The sequence below is a fragment of the Augochlora pura genome, chromosome 1 (genome assembly GCF_028453695.1).
Source record: "Augochlora pura isolate Apur16 chromosome 1, APUR_v2.2.1, whole genome shotgun sequence".
Classification (NCBI taxonomy): Eukaryota; Metazoa; Arthropoda; class Insecta; order Hymenoptera; family Halictidae; genus Augochlora; species Augochlora pura.
Genome location: NC_135772.1, coordinates 7226900 through 7244118, shown reverse-complemented (window position 1 = coordinate 7244118; position 17219 = coordinate 7226900). Strand labels below are relative to the sequence as shown.

General features: G+C 36.7%; 1 protein-coding gene across 1 annotated transcript in view; it reads right to left on the bottom strand.

The window, feature by feature from the left end:
- LOC144467963 (uncharacterized) overlaps positions 1-15019 on the bottom strand; it is a 191332-nt gene extending 176313 nt beyond the window's left edge. Inside the window, exon 1 of the mRNA XM_078177000.1 lies at positions 14710-15019. Within this exon, the coding sequence (XP_078033126.1) occupies positions 14710-15019 (310 nt within the window). The remainder of the gene's footprint in view (positions 1-14709) is intronic.
- Between the last annotated feature and the right edge of the window lie 2200 nt (positions 15020-17219).

Here is a 17219-nt window from a genome sequence, read left to right as displayed (position 1 = left end):
CTTCAAACATACCGCGCTTCGATCATACCGCGTCTCAATCAACCGCGCTTCGATCGTACCGCGTCTTCAACCGCACTGCTCGTTCACATACATTCACACTACACACATCCTACACTTGTATATTATATATTCACAGATTTATATGGCATATTTGATTAGAGTATAAAAATCTCCGTTTTAATAATGTATACGATTCGTACGATCGCCTTCGTTTACAGATGCTAGTGTCTACGAGTAAAATAAAGGGAGGAAGGTAGGTGTCTGTGGAATATTCCCCTCAAAGTGAGAGGATTCTTTCATGAAACCGACTATAAATTGCCTCGATTGCAAATAGTACGTGTCCTGTAGGAAGTCGATCCGTTTTCTATGACGATGGCGGAGGAAGTAGAGCTTGATGATAACAGAGAGTCCTTCGTCAAAGGTTTTGCGGTTATTACAAAGGAATCTTCATGGTCGCGTTCAGTTTCCAAAGGCATTGACAGTACCGAAGTATTGATCCCCTTCAATCCACATAACACTAACGTGATATCAATAGCACCGCAGTGAGAAAGCCATTTTAGAACGACCGAGACACCGAGAACGAGAGGGAGAGAAGAAATGGCCATTTACGTCACAGAAAATCGAAAGCTAGACTTGAATCCCACATCTTGCCGAACAAACGATCCCTTCGCGCAGCTTTCGAGAAAGCTATTTTCTACAAATATATTCCATTTAATATAAATATCCGAATGCAAAAATTTGTGCAGCGAAAAGTAAGGGCTTTTAGGTTTGAAGTCTCGTGGACGCCACACGACACCCTTGCATCCACAATAACTGGGTCGTATTTGTTACAAAATTATTTTCAATGCTAATATTAATAAAATTTGTCAGTACACTGCGTATCTTTATGCAAAATAGAAATGCCCTACGTCAGTCGTAAGAAAACAGCAGCTAAATGAAAATGAAATTCTTCTTGGAATCAAAATTAAAATTTTTTAAAAAATTGCTCTGTGTTACACTGACCAATATTGCCAGTATTTTTATTTGCGTCTGGCATTTAATAGATGCTTTCAATTTCCTTTGTTTCTCAAGAATTGTAACTTTTTGAATTAGACGATATTATTAATGATGATTTATTACTTTCCAATTTGTTAAATTAATTTGACGTATAAATTGAAATAGTTTGCAGGCTTTGCAACTTCTTCAATTAATTGCATCTAAAACTTTCAGTCTGTGGCCGATTTGTACAGTCTCGCATATGTTCGTGGGGCTTACATAAGTTTTCTTTACGAGTTTAATCTCAGTGAGCACTCTGGCTTGGAGGGTGCGTGTAACATTAATTTTCCTTTTTCAAAGATGAAGCCGTAACTACACGTTTTATTTTAAACACACGCGAAATATTAATCAGGTTTTACTTCTTGAATTTTCCGTCGCATGAAAACATGCCTCGCGACGGAAACATTTTTAATTAGATAAATACTCTGAGATCATTGAAACATAAGAAAACGTAATTAAATTAATACACGGCTGCAACCTTCCATAATCTCGAAATAAAATGCGGCGACGGTATGAAAATTCCATAATACATACTTCTACAAAGCGAATAAAGTAAATCTACGGATTCTGTATTTGTTTAATGCGCATTAATTAATTAATGAAAAATCTGTATAATACTGCAAATCATAGATGTAAATACAGAAGTAAATATGCAACACGGTAAGATAAAATATTATTAAATTATAATTATTAAGAGTTATTCAACAACGTAATTACAACTAAATGAGTACATTGAAAAAAATTGTTAATATTTAATTATATGTTTTGAAATTAGTGCTCTAGGTCAGCTTAATAAAAAGTTCGATTTTAGAATATCCTGTAGAATAGCCGTGTTCTTGTTGCTGCGACCACCATATTTATCTGGTTCGTTCATTTGATTCCGCACGGATTGGAATTACAGATTGGAATTCCGATTTATAAATCCAATGTCCAAAGAATTTATTAATTAGTTTCGCAAGATTGAATTCGACAATTCATCCGGTAGAAATCGTGTACTCGTCTGTTCAGGTTGATTAAACCAACGATTTTGGGAAATGACCGCACATCAATCGCTCAAGGTACTTGGGAAGTGGTTTATAATAATATTGCACCGTGTGTCGACCGGTGCACCTAATAGTGAATTGAAATTGGTACGCACATTTAATTGCAGTTTGCTCATCATTTCACTTTCAATAAATTCAACCGTGTCGATTTTGTTACACGTCAAAATATATGTTACATTTTCAACAATTACTGTTTATGACAGTTGAAAATCTTTATGTTATAGGTGAACATAATCAGCAGACTTAAATGTTTAAATGATTACTTTGGAATATTTTGCATATAATGACTAGACGATTATGTTAATAAAACTTATGTTTGTAGAATCTAAAATAAGTGTTATGACTTATTAAGAACCTATAAATTCATTAACTCAACAAACAGTAAAGATACGGAGTAAAAATTTCTCAAATACGATGGTGTCCGAATATTAATGCGGCCCACTGTAGATATACATATAAAGATCAGTATCTTTAGTAGTCTAGCAATAGCCAATAAAAACGTTGGTACGTAAGAATAAAATTCATTCGATTTAATGTTATCAATTTTTTAGCACGAAGTAAAATCGATCGACAGCGTGCAGAGCAATTTCAACACGTAAATATAGAGATAATGGGAATTGATTGCTCGACAACGGGTGATAGGTTTGTAGAAAAGTGATCAAGAAGAAGGTAAAAATCACGGTCATCCGACTCTAAACTCAATTGCTCTCGTGTACGTGCGCAGAACGCTTTAATCAAGCTCGGATACGTACGCACATATCAGCCGGACTAGATCGATCCACGCTTGTCACGAAATCGTATTAACGTCGACGATTTCTCATCTCGAATGTATTGTTAATAGTAATGACAAGGTAGCGACTCGGCGACAAGGTCATTAGCAGGCCCAGCCTCGATTACACGCTATCCACCTCACGTTGTTAACCTACCCATTTTGCATTCTATTTCCGAATAAGTGTAACGTTGCTTCTCGTTCCAAGTGGGGATAAACATCTCCGCGCAATCATTACACGACCTTATGCGTTACTTATGTAATTAAATGCATACACGCGATCTGGAAAGTTTCAATTAATTTCTGAATTACATTTTACATGTAATATAATCACACAAGTTAGAGTAATTAACAACTTCGACAACGCGTAATATAATCACACTGGTTACTGTAATTAACAACTTCGTTGATCGCGTACAGCCCCGTTGGTAACACGTCGGACACAAGATCTTAATTATGATGCAGTTCTTACTGAAATCAAATATAGAATATTGATACGGTATGTCGTTAATTGAGACAATGTTTTCACAAATTTGTGCTCGATTATTTGAAAAGTATGAAACATTTGAACAGCTGAAACATTTCCGTTAATAAATATTAATGACATTTATATTTTATTTTCTTTTAAACAAAAATCAATACAATTAGTTCTTCTTAATAATAAACATTAGTAGTTACAACGTTAGATAGTGTGATCAACTTTGTTTACGTATGGATCGTTTTTGAGACATTGTAGTCATGCATAGTATACTTTTGGTAAGGAAAAATCTAAATAATTTCTTAAGTAACATGTTAATAATATTAATTTTAACATTAATGTTAATAGCAATATTACGTAGCACTAAAAACAGTTGTTTTATATTAGTTTATAAAAGTAACAATAAGACATTTATTCTGATTTTTAAATGAGTGTTATTATAAAGTTTCCTACAAGTAACATACGTATATCGAATGAATAACACATACATGTTTTTTTCCAATCTGAATAATCGGTAATTAAAAAATTAGTGATCTGCCATTCTGAAGGGTTAAATAAATCTAGTATTAATATATACGATCGCAGAGGTAATTGTGAAATTAATATGTTGTAGTCTAAAATAGTTCAAAATCAAATTTAGTTGGAGGGAACAATTAGTGTGATGATGAGATCAAAAAGACCTCTACAAGGGCAAATTGCATTTGGATCTAAAGTGCTGTAAGGGACTTTGAAATTTCAAGAGACCTACACGGTAAACATATGTAATGAGTAAATACATTGTGTGTCTACGTTTGAACCATGTAGCAGCCCTCTGAATCAAATTTCGCTAAAATCACTATTTGCAGGCCTGTTTATAGTGTTTAAAGCATACAATTGAATTTACAAGCGTTGTTAAACAGTTAACTAGCAATAAATTGCGAGACAATTCACTGATGTATAATCCTAATGTTCAGTATTTAAACAATTTAGAAACGATACGGCCCTACTGTTACAAAATACCTAATTTTTAAAATACGATGTTTATACATATGTATATAGGGGCACATGATATGTAACGGAACCGAAATTCATACTAAATATTCAACACTGGCAATCCTAATTGTAATAAAATCAATGACAATTTTATAGTACTCGAAAAGCATACCATAATAGGTTCTCTTACTGTATCGTTCGTTATTGCGTTTTCACAAATAAACATTAAACATGTTGGATGTGATTTCCGAAACAAGGGACTAAAAGTCAGCATAAGTTCTTCTTGGTTTTCCGCCTGCCCGACAATGCATGAGCGCACAAATTGGCAAATTATTCGTAACTTTCCGACAATACTCGGAAGCGTGGCGTGCTTTAATTACGGTCCAGAAATATCGTACACGGTTTTGATCACGTGGCCAGAGCTTGAAACTTCTATTTGAAGGCGTTTATACAATGAACTTATTCGACTTGTTGTCGCTAATTACCAACTAACACCGTTAGTTTAAGAGAGTTTCATTACAGGTCTTATCGCGTGCAATGATTCCAACTATTTCCATATTCATGGATTTCCTATAGCCACTTTGAAAAAGTTTTTAGATATGTCTCCCCATAAGCAAGCTGCACAGTAGTATAACGAACGATCTTTAGTGTTCTCTGCTCCGAAACAATATCATTAATTAGAAACCTCGGTAATTCGCCTTTCGAAAATGTTGTAGATAATTCTTCCATGAAGTACACAATAATTCCATGAATTTATAATAAACAAAGAACTGAGCTTCTGTAAAAGTATTTTAAATTAAAAAAGTTCACTAGCTCATAAACTCGAAATAATCAAAATTGCGTATAGGACAGATTCGAAGCTCGTATAGCTGAAATTTCAAACGAATGTTGCACATGTATCAATGAGATCACTAACAAGGTCATCTCACGCCGATTGGACTATTTGCACGGTGCGCCAAAGATTTTGATGGAATTCAGGTACAATGTAGTCGATGCAAAACTAAACTTGTTTTAAAATTGCGTTTTAAACTATGAAATTCAAAGTTTCTTACGAAACACAGTAAGAACGATGTTTTGACGAAATTCATTCAAAGAGTTATACGAAATCTTCGCTATTTGTTCTATTGAATAAAATAATGAAGCGTATAAAATAAAGCGAAAAATTTTCAAGCGAATAGATTCTGAACCATTTCAATGAGCACTCAAGGCCGTGGCAATGTAGGAATAGTAGACGTATAGATTCATGGTCGTTGGGGCGCGATAGTCAAGAAATGCGCACGTTGGCGCGCGCAAATAATTTGCGGATAGCATCTGAAGGCAAATTGCAGAGAAAAGTACTTCTCCCTTATCATCAGTGTTAGCGGGATCCTCAGGAGGCACGTTACCGCTTATATTATGTATACGTGCACGCTCAGCAACGTAAACTGCTGCTTTTTCTCTCTGATATCGAGTCCTGCCTCTGCCAGGTTTGTGCTGAGTGCTCGAGCATAATCAGCTGCAACTGCTGCTCGGACAAAAATTAAACCGCAGAAAGAGCTTCGTGTCATCGTCGTGCTGCAATCTTTTATTCACCTCCCGTGTTTTTTTCTCAATTTTTCAGTGCGTACATGAACGCAACTGCTTTTTCGAAAAGAATAATAAATTACAAAAAGACCCCATTTTAACATCCATCGATTCTGTGATCGAGGATCAGCCTTCGTAAATTTTTTCTACGAGCTTATTTCTACATATATCGTTTTCCTATACAGAAGTATTTCGAAGATCTTGATAAACTCAATAAAATAGCAATATAGAAAAAACATTAATAATATCAGCGTATACCTCATTCCATACACAACTTTTATTCGAAACATTTTTCTATAGGAGACACTATTTTTAAGTAATTTAGGTAGTAGATTTTGATGGACCACCCTATGTAATATGGTCGCTTCTGAAGAAAGTGCAGTATTGGACTGAGGAACGTGTTGGTAACAGTAAATTAAAAAATTCTTTGGTTAAATTCTTACAGTAAAAGAAAATCAAATTTGGTGTAAGTAGTTGCAACTAACAAATGTTTTACTTGAAAATTACACAAAGATATGAAGGTCAAGCTTAAATAGTGGAGAAAGTAGAATGAATGTTTTGACAATTTTTAGAGACTTCATTATCATTGGTAAATGCTTTTCATTTTGATACATAGCGAAGTTAATTTCAGTTTTTTTGTTAGTGCAGAGGTAATGCATCGTTATACGTAAAAGTTATTCTTGCCACACCCTGCAATCCTTATTATAGTCTACCCTGTGCAATAATCGCGCGGTCACGGAAAAGAAATTACGTTGCCGCTCCAATAACATGACTTCGTTAATTTTAACGATCTAACCACGTTAATTATTGCTTCCACGATAGAATTATTGTAATATGGTATTTATCATTATCCCCGGGCGGCATTAATTAGGGAAAAAGGTATATAGATAAACTAAGCAGCGGTCGCGCCGGCACTGTGGCAATGTCCATTATACTAATGTGTGTTATAGGGTAACATTAAAATACATGTTGGTGGTCCGTCCACTAAGCAGTATCCGCATCCATTGAATTATACATCCGTGTTATACTGCGGACACGTAGAACATTTACAGCGTAGATAAGCTGCACTTTTTGGATCGATATTAATGATGTCCGCGAGCCTGATACGAGAACTCGTAGCTGCTTTCCCGATATCGACAATAAGAGTAATACGACGTTCAGTTTTATGTAAATTAGGTCTGATACACTTTCAAAGAAGTTATTCACAATATTTAATAATAAGTATTTAATATTATTTAATAAAATTAAACGCATCTATACATAAAAGGTACAACTATAACGTTAAATTTCTCCTGAGTTTGAGAATAGTAAAACGTCATGAATGATAAGTAATAGCGAATTTACGCAAGAGATATATGCACTGATAAATAGTTTTAAACGCGATCCCATAAGTTAAACACTAGATGGAAAAATACTAAGCGAATTATATTAATTTTCAGTAATATGTGAACATGTCTTTCAGGATTTGACTGCAATTATTCCAAAATACGGAGCACTATTTTAAAACATAGTGCACATGTCAAGGTATTGACGACGAATTGTTTTATGCCTGAATGGATCCGCGTCGAAACCATTCCATAAGAGCAGGGAGCGAACTATAGCATGCATAGGGAAGCGGAATAAAGCGGAGCAATTTGCCACCGCCAGCGGGAAATCGAGCACGCGAAATAACTCATCTGTGAAACAAAATTAAAATTGTCATTTTTTATTAAATCTCTGTAGAAATCATTGCATTCGTGAGAAATCAATCTGCATAATGTGAATTGCCTCCAATTTCATCGAATTATAGAAATATATTTATCGTGCCTGGCTTTGCACCTACACGGTGAGAAATATGTTGCACTATCTATATGCATTACTTTCAAAAAGAATCGTTCAATTTTTAAAGAGTAAAAAAGATAAACTACAGTATTACTTTTCAATAAATGTATTTTGAATTTTACTGTTAAAAAAATGATTGTCGACTCCTTAACCTCATGGTGGTATCATACGTCAAATTGACTTCTAACACTAACAGTGATGTTCGGATGCTTCCGTATCACTACTGTTATTCCGCGCACACACGATAGTTTCGGAGATACGCAGTTCCCGGTGATTCTTTCAAATGACAGAAATGATAAAATTGAATGATACAAATGTAACAAAAACTATTTATTATACTAACACTTAATAACAAAAATAGAATTTATAAACGGTGTTGATTCTGCGAATACTATAAGTCAGCTGCGATACTGCGAATGACTAACAAATGAGATTAATGGATATGCTAATGGATCTCGTGTTGAGTGTAGTTTTGTTCTGTTCGTTCGTCGAACTGACAATCTCCGAGGTAACCTCGGAGTGGGTGTGTATTAAAACATGAAACAAGCGGATTCGTAGTTTGCAATATTTCGGAAGAAGTAAGGGAAATGGTCGTCTTGAATTGATTGGTTAAAAGAAAAACGTATACCGAAGCAAAGTAACCGCCCCAAACTCATGGTCACCCGCAGGTAGTGCTCGTACCCTCGGGTGAGGCCCGCAAGGGATCCGCGTGTCCCAATGATAGACCGTGGCAGACAATTAATTGTAAAAGGGCTTTGTGCGTTAGACAAAACACACTAGTGCGGGTCTTAACAAAATATCGAAAGCTAATGGCCAGGTGTGGGGTATATTGACGGAAATAATGGACAATAGGTTAAGCACCGGCTTTTTAGAGACAATACCGGCCAGGGATACATTGAGACTATTTGAAGATTATGCTATGCGCGTGTTTTTATGACGGTAGTTATTGCTATAAAGAATAATTTGGTCCTGCAACGGAACAGCGTGTTTAGAATGGTAATGACGGCTGTAAAGACTAGTTCCGTCCTGTAACGGAACAACTACAATAGTAGTTACGTGATGGAAAATTGAATAAATATAGTGATATCATTATTTGTGTGTAATCTATTTGACGTCAAGTCACAATTATTGATACGGTGTCAATTTTATGTCAAGTTGCTTACTAATGATATTAAAGGATATCGATCACCACTTGAAGGTTAAGAAAACAAGTGCGAAAGAAAACGAAATACCTGTGAAATAAAAACCTGTGCAGAAAGCGAGCCAGATGTACTTGACAGCTGACTAAAATCTAGCAGCAGCTACGTGATTGGAAAATCTTCTTGACTATTTCCAGTCGCTGGAAAATCTAAGCGTACACGTCTTCTTGAAAAGTGTTACTTTTCCACCGGAAACTGTGCCCATTTCTTTCAACTGCGTCCGTTCCGGTTCGTCCGATCTTCTGGCTGGCTTGAAGCTTCTTGTTTTCGCGAAACATGTCTTCTTCGACCTTTCCCGCGAAACCAGTTTCTCATTTCGTTCGCGAAACGAATTCCGTTCCCATTTACCGTGAAAATTCGGAACATCGCTCGGGAATTTGGACAGGAATGCGGGAGAAGTCTGTGGAGCTTCGCGAATAAAATGTGTAAATAAGCATAACGAGAGGAATTCATATTGCGTATCGAATGTTAACCCATTGAATCTCAATTTCTTTGCGTCCACGCTTAACGCCCACATCGGAGCAAACGGTTTATGTTGATAGAGATAACGTAATAAATCACTGCTGTTTCAAAATATATGATCGCATCACGAAATTGATCGAATCAAATCAAATCTTCGATTATCCAAGTGACATATGTATAAAAGAATCGATTTCGAAAATTTGACTTAAGAAAACAAATTTAAATGATAATGTGATGCGGAATTAGCAAAAGTGTTGCTGTTAATATTGAAGGGATTTTCTGGTTCGAGGATTTCATCACGAACGCGAGCTTTATCCGACGTATAACTGATTCTTTAAATTCTTATTTCCTAACGTCGCTAAAATATTGTATACGTGATGTTAGAATATTTATCACATATTTAAAAGAGAAATAAAAGCGAGACATTCAGTAATTCTTTGAAAGGAGGTACAGTGTAAAATTCGAAACATCGTTTTCTCGTTCCCCTACGTTTTCTTTTGTTCACTTTTGTACTACACAGAATACTTCAATGACCTTGATGACTTAAAAGATATAACCTAGAATAAATACCTTTGCTCATTATAATATTTTTTCTTCCGAACTAACCAATGTTTTCCTGTGACATGTTTTTCTATGATAAAAGAGGAGCGAGGTATTTTATATGTCAGAGTATATAGTACACTCTGTATACAGTAGTTCAAGAACCATAATTAAAAGTATCGAATTACACACATCACGAAACACAGAAGACTCTTCAATTTTAGAGAAAATAATCGATACTAATTTACTCGCTCCATTTCCAGTAAACAATACACGGAACAACGTGAAGAAATGAAGGTTATTGACAGAAGAGTGGAAGAGACTGGCAACGTGAACGAGGAGCGATCGGAAGCGTAATCGCCGATGGCAAATTCGTCAACGTGCACATGGAGTGTTCATAGAGAAGAATAGGAAGGATGATGAACGGAACAATAGAGCAGGGAACGAAGACAGTTCCGAGTTCTGAGAGCAGAAAAATTTCGAAAGCTGCGCGCATCAGCCGCTTCCATTCAAACCTGTCTTGGATTCAACTTGCGAACTATTTAGCAGAAGGGATGGGCTGGGAGAGAGAGAGAGGGGAGGGAGAGAGTGAGAGAGAGAGAGAGGGAGGGAGAATGGGCAGAAGTGGCTGGAAGACTTCGAAGAAACCAGTGAAATTCGTGGACGAGCGGAGGCACGTACAATCATTTACGCAAAGAACTTGCTCAGAGGGTCCGCGAAACTTTTTGTGCGGCACGATAAGTGCGCGCCGTGTCGTAGCGAGTGGTCGCTGATTAATGGACTCGCCACGGCTGTCATTAGTAAAGCTATTCATGGAAAATTGCCTCGGACGAAGCACCGGGAGTGGGAAGACATATCGCGAATGTGTCTATCATCCTGGAAATTGCGAATCATCCAGATATTTCGGTAGTAGCAAAAACCGATGCCGGACAAACAAACTAATTGGTCGTTCTTCGTGATCATTCAGGGACTCGAGATTTTCGAAAAAGACAATGAAAAATCCTTGTCGATCAGTTTCAATAGCTGATAAAAATTCTCTGGAATAGATCTTGAATGGGTAGCGATTTTTCTTTTCTCGCTGGTGAATTCTTTAGTTCTCCATTTTAATTTGCATATAAATCCAAAATGTAATAATTAGTAATGTATTGTCGATCACACTGAGAGAACAAAATCAAATGCAGTGGTTCATTGCGTAATAAATCATACGAGAAATCACATACGCGACGGAATTATATTTTCTGTGAATTACATTGAAGAAAATTATTCTCGTAATTGCCTTCGTTATTACATTTTCAAATCCAATATATATTATTAAGCCTCATAACAAAGCCTGCAGATTTTATACGGTCATGGCGGAAATGCAAAGAAAAATTATTCTAATTACGAAATGTTAAAACGTTACATAGAATTTGTAAAAATAATTATGAATATAACGAAATATTTTCCTCTCGTAAAGGCGCGAATGTTTCCACTTACGAGGTATCGGGCCATTAAGTACGAAATTCATACCTTACTCTATAATTTTACTATAAAATCTATGCGGTTCATACTTAATGACCTAACATGTAACTAGCAAACGACAGCTGTCTGATAACGTTTCGGCGGTGCTCTCAGGTTTATGTTCGCAACAGAGTTCGGTCCCGAGAGCTCCTTACCCCACCGAAACTCTCAAATTGACACGCAGCATTAGCCTGATGAAAATTCCAGAAAGTAGCATCATTACAAACTTCTCGGCGCGAACGCAGATAATTCGCTCCCGCAAAGTGAAAACAAGTTCCTCTTTTCATTCTTTTCTATCGAAGACGGTTAGTCTAGCTACTCGGCATCCACCGCTAGACCGAAGAGTGTTAGTTATTAGTGCTCTGTATAAAAATATGGAGCTGTCTGCAATGTTCACAGTTCAATTAATAAGTTGCCTCAAGTTTTCTTTTCGGCTGTCTGCACACGATGCAAATTCAAACTAATTTCCTAATCAAGCAAACGTAAAACGAACAAACGATTTGAGTGCGCGAAGTGTTTAACAAGATCGCGCGCGCACTTTATAGATATCAATAATACTTTCCAGAAGGTGCAAAATATGTATTGCTATTTGCAAACTTCTTCCAGCTTTTACGGTTTGTAAGATATTCGCTCGTACGTGTTCCTTGCTACGTAGTTCAAGAGCTGTTTTCACCTCTACGACAGGAATATCGACAGATGAAGAAAATGCGGTTGTCAAATATTTTCCTGAGAACTACTTTCCACCCACGCTACATCAAAGTAACGATTGTTTCCTCAACATGTTTTCTTGGAAACGACCAGGTACAGTGCTGTCCGCACATTTACGTGTTTTGAGATATCACCGAAATATCTTACAAGTATTTTCCACCTTTTTTAATAAAACTTCATAAAGTTTTATAAAGTTATTTTTCTTAAAAATATTGTACTTTCGACAAAAAATATCCTTTCATTTTTAACAATATTGATATACTATCTTCAATGCCGTACATATTAGAAAGAGAAAGAAATTGCTATGAGAGATCTTGTGTCTTATAACAGATGCTGACCCATTTGGTTTTACACGAATATCCGCAAATCTAATGATCGCACACTTGCGATCGGTAGTGTATGAAACCAGCTATATTAGTATGTGTAGATGGAAGGTCGTGAAACTTGGTTCAGCTCTGTGATGGTCGAGTTTGATTGGATTTGCGTCACTTCTCAGTCAGCCGTGGCTCGATTTTCTGCTTCACCTTTACTCAGCATAGTGCAGATGGCTAATGAATTGCGATGCGAGCACTAGGGTACCGACGCGTGGGTGTTTTTCCACCCTTCCGGGGTTGTAAGGCCCGGATTGAACCGTTGGAGGATGCGTGATGCCGGTGTCGCCGATATATTACCCGCCAAATTAATATTGGGTAACGGATTCAAATGGTATAGCAGTGGTTGCGCGTACGATGTTGTTCCTTAACGATTCAACTCGACGTTGAAGACTGAATGACTGGACTTGTGATGTCTCGACTGGGAGACTGTGATGTTAGATGTTTCCTCGACTGTTGGAGGTTGAAACGACTGAATGTTTCCTCGACTGCTGGAGGATGAAACTGTATCTCGACCGCTGGAGATTGTGTGATGTCGACTGGTTGTCGGCTGTTTGACGAGTGCCTTGATGTGGACCGTTTGAGGAATGGTTGTAGACTGCTGTGTGCAGACGAATCGTTCGACTCGATCGTTGTCGAACTAGGATTCGTCCCGGGGGGGGGGGGGGGGCGTTTCGGCCTTTTTGGGGGTTCCGCGAGAACTTGCATTTCGGTATGTAAGAAGGGCACTGATTGGGTTTTATCTACTGCTGCATAGTACCAATCAGTGGCTTCGTTGACTTGGCGACACCATCTTGTCGCGTGTGAAGATGTTTGCATGTATGTAATTTATGGAGTTAAAAAGTGCTACGGGAAATCGTCCATGTCAGCCTTCGACGGTTAGGGTACCGTCGCGTACTCGATTAGTGTGACCCTTCGGATTACCCGGTTTACGGCACGTTCCAGCTGTGGGCTTCAAAAATGCTATTAGGAAGTTCTCTTAGAAATCTTAACTTTATGACACGTAATGGTTATTGAGGAAGACGGAAATTAAATCATTAAGTCTTCTTCTCAAAAATAACCTTCCCCGCGTCTGTGTCATAAACCCCATCGGCAGAAACTCCAGCTGATTGTTCCTTCGGGTCGAAACAGCTAAGATCAACGTAGGTATCCAAACCGGCCTGTTCCATTGCAAATAAACGCTCACTGGAACTAAAGTGATTCGTATTTCGGACACAATTTACCGAATGTTTCGAAACCGAACGGTTTAGGCTAAACGGTTCTAGAGTTGAAACAGTTCGGAAGTGGCAAAAACATAATTGTTTTGGCTTCGATTTGATTCGGGCAATGTTCTGCTCGATAATAGATTTACCCAAAACTTTGTTCGATCCCGTCGGTTGCAGAACTTTGCCAAGATGAAGGTGCTGAAATGGGGTGTCTTTAGCTTATATAGCTTATACCTAATTCGAAACACTGAGGTCACGAATTTAATTCGAATCACTTGGTATAGACAAATAATAGGAAAACTGGACGAAATGGTAAGAATATGTATCACTTAAGGTTAAACAAATGATAAGATTACAATTATGATATAGCTATATAGATATACAGAGAAATAAGTACATATAAAGAATATAATTCATTTTCGTGATATGCAGATTAATATGCTGGTGAATGTTGCAAAGGTGTTTAAAAAAAACAGGTCTCTATTATTTTTTATTTAATAGATAGAAAAATACTAATAAACATTAGATAGATGTCTGCTATTTCTGATCCAACTCTTTCATTGGTAATGGCACTTTGAAAATTTGCATGCCTGTATGCGCCAAAATATTTTTATCAGAAATAATCGTATTAAACGCATACTTGAGCATAGATACCTCTCTCAGCTATGCTAGGAGTCCCTCATGACCCTAACATTGTATTTCTATTTTATTTTATACAAAAAGTGTATCTTTCTATAGTTTAGTTTGATACTTCAGCTAAGAATAAAATATAATGATCTAAAATTAGATTTGCACATCTTTGTGAACTTTATTTGGGTGAAATTTATTTATGATTGTTACTTTTATGAAATCATCATACCAGATAAGGGTACTACGCATTATAATTGTAAAGAAAATGGTACGAAAGGCATTCGCTGCCACTTTTAATAACCCAGGTACAACAGGAAACAAAATTTAACGTACGTCAACCATGCAGAATTAACGATGTAAAATTGACGTCTTTGAGACAAATAAGAGATTGAAAGAATAAAAATGGCACTCACCAGAATGAAGTCTGTACGCCGGTGTGTCGGGCACCCAGTCGGCGATACTGAACAGTGCTTGCCCCCTACCATACTTGAGACCGCCGCAATGGCAGGGTGTCGTAGCGATAGTGTCACCGACCACCGAGATTTGATTGAGCTCAAGGCTGTTATCAGAATGACACAATCTGGTTGCACTGGTGCTAGCAGCACCACCGCCGCCGCCACTGCCATCTCCACCGCCAGCGTCACTGCGACCACCGCCGTTGCCTCTGCCACCCCCACTGCGGCCCCTAAGCGACTGCACCAGCCGCTTGGCGCTCGAAGACATTCCACGAAGGTGATCCAGCCTTCCGGTCTTTTCTGCTTCCTGTCCTTGCCGAAGCCACCAGTGTAAATGCCCGAAGATATCCACCTGCAATTTTTAATTACTCGTTAGTAACGGTAACTACGAAATTTTGTTTGGCCTCCGACAGTCGATGTGCAAGATTGACATGTACATTGGTCCCAATCTCTGACTGTTTCGTTAAAATTTGACAAATAATTGAAATCACTGTACTTGTCTTTGTAGCTTAACTTTGAAATTGTACATTAATTTATCAATGTTTTAATTTATTTATATATAGAAGCTGAAATTTGCTAGTTCAATTTACATAAATTATTTTACGTAAAGAATTCCAGTGATGGACAGTTAATATTGTTCATACTTTTCAGAAAATTGCTTTTTGAAGTTTTACAAAAATATAGAATATAGTTAAATACCGTAGAAATACTCCAACTTGTTTGAAAATGTATCAATGTACTTAATATATAGTGTACCGATGTATATGTATATGTATGTATGTATATTGTTTTCTCTTTAGTCTCAAATAAGTAAAATTAATTTAATAATAGTAAAATAAACTCAAGTAAATAGTATTAATTAAAGCAATTCAAATTAATACGAATTCATATTTCTTAATATCTATGTATGAATCTAAAATTTAACTATAATAGTAAATGTTTTGAAATCAATTTTAGTATATATTATAAATAATATATATTAAATAATAAAAATAGAGGACCGCGGCTCTATTATTATAAAATTATTATCAGACCTGTGGCACATACTTGTATTATATCGGTAAATATTTCACACATCGCTCACATATCGGTATATATTTCGGTACTTCAATAGATACGGCCTTACATATAAAATTAATATTCGGTATTAAAACTAATTTTCAAATAATGTTAGAATATTTAAACCTCCAAATATTTCGGTTTCCGCTCTCTGGCTGCACAGCATATACAATATCGGCTCCAGTCTTACTGGACTTACACGCTCCAAAAGCCGCCCATATTGGTTCGATAGATACTGAAAGCGCCGTTTGAAACTATTAACGCTTCTGCAGTTTAGTCGGCAAGAAAGCATGGCAATGTGTCGAAACTGCTCAGCTTCTCAGGAACATTGAAATAAACGGCTAAAAGTTGCATTGTTAATGACGTTGAGCTTACACTATACCGAGTGAGTCGGAATTATTAACACAACCGAGCGTCTGCTAACAGTGTTTTTATCCGGTGTTTCGTTTTCGAAAAAATCTAGTTTAAAGTTTGTTCATCTTTGGATGGGATTTATTTATCGACCATTTTTTTACTTTAGTTACCTCCACCCGAGATAGTGTCCATAGACATCTACAATGATGGAAACATTCCGTTTCCTACATAGTTCGCAACACTATCTCTGACGGAGGCAACTGCAGTAGAAGAATAGACGATAACTAAATCCTGCAGAAATATTGAACAAACTTTCTAGTCGATTTTCTAGAAGCTGTAGCATTTAGATATCAATTTGTTTTAAAAAGAGTCGAATTGTCTACTGATTTTCCGTTTGTTTTGAACCTTTTTCATGATCTTTGAATACAATTACTCCAACAGTGTCATCGTATTTAAAAGAAAGACTTCTGTGAGAACAGCACCTCGGGAAAAGAGCACAAGAAGAGCACATGCACAATTGTTTTAAATGCGTCATAAAGCCAGACGCTGATTTATTTTTGATCATTTAGGTGAATTACCATTCTCCTAACACCTCCGAACAAACACGTATTCCTTTTGATGCCTTCTCGACTAAATGCTTCCACGCATGCTTTAATTATTCAACAATCTTTGCAACGCAAATTTACTGAGAAAATAGACGGGATCGTTGTTTTAGATGCTTGTGCTCCGTGTCTGCACTAATAATTCCGACGCAAATAGAATATCACGGAAATATATTTGGTGATACCGAGTATTCATTTATAATGTATAGCAGAATTATATTCAGAAAATTACGGCAGAATAATTGTCTATAGTTTATATCTACTAAAATTGTTACACGTTCTTCAAAGACTGTTAAACAAAATCACGAAGTTCCAAGTTTATTCATTTATGGATTTCATTTGGAAAAAACACCCGAAACCGTCGCATCAGTTTTCGGCGACTGTTTGTAGTTAGAGCTGAAACTCCTCTAGTAACAAAAGACTACTATGTTTACAACTGGGGAGACTCCTATC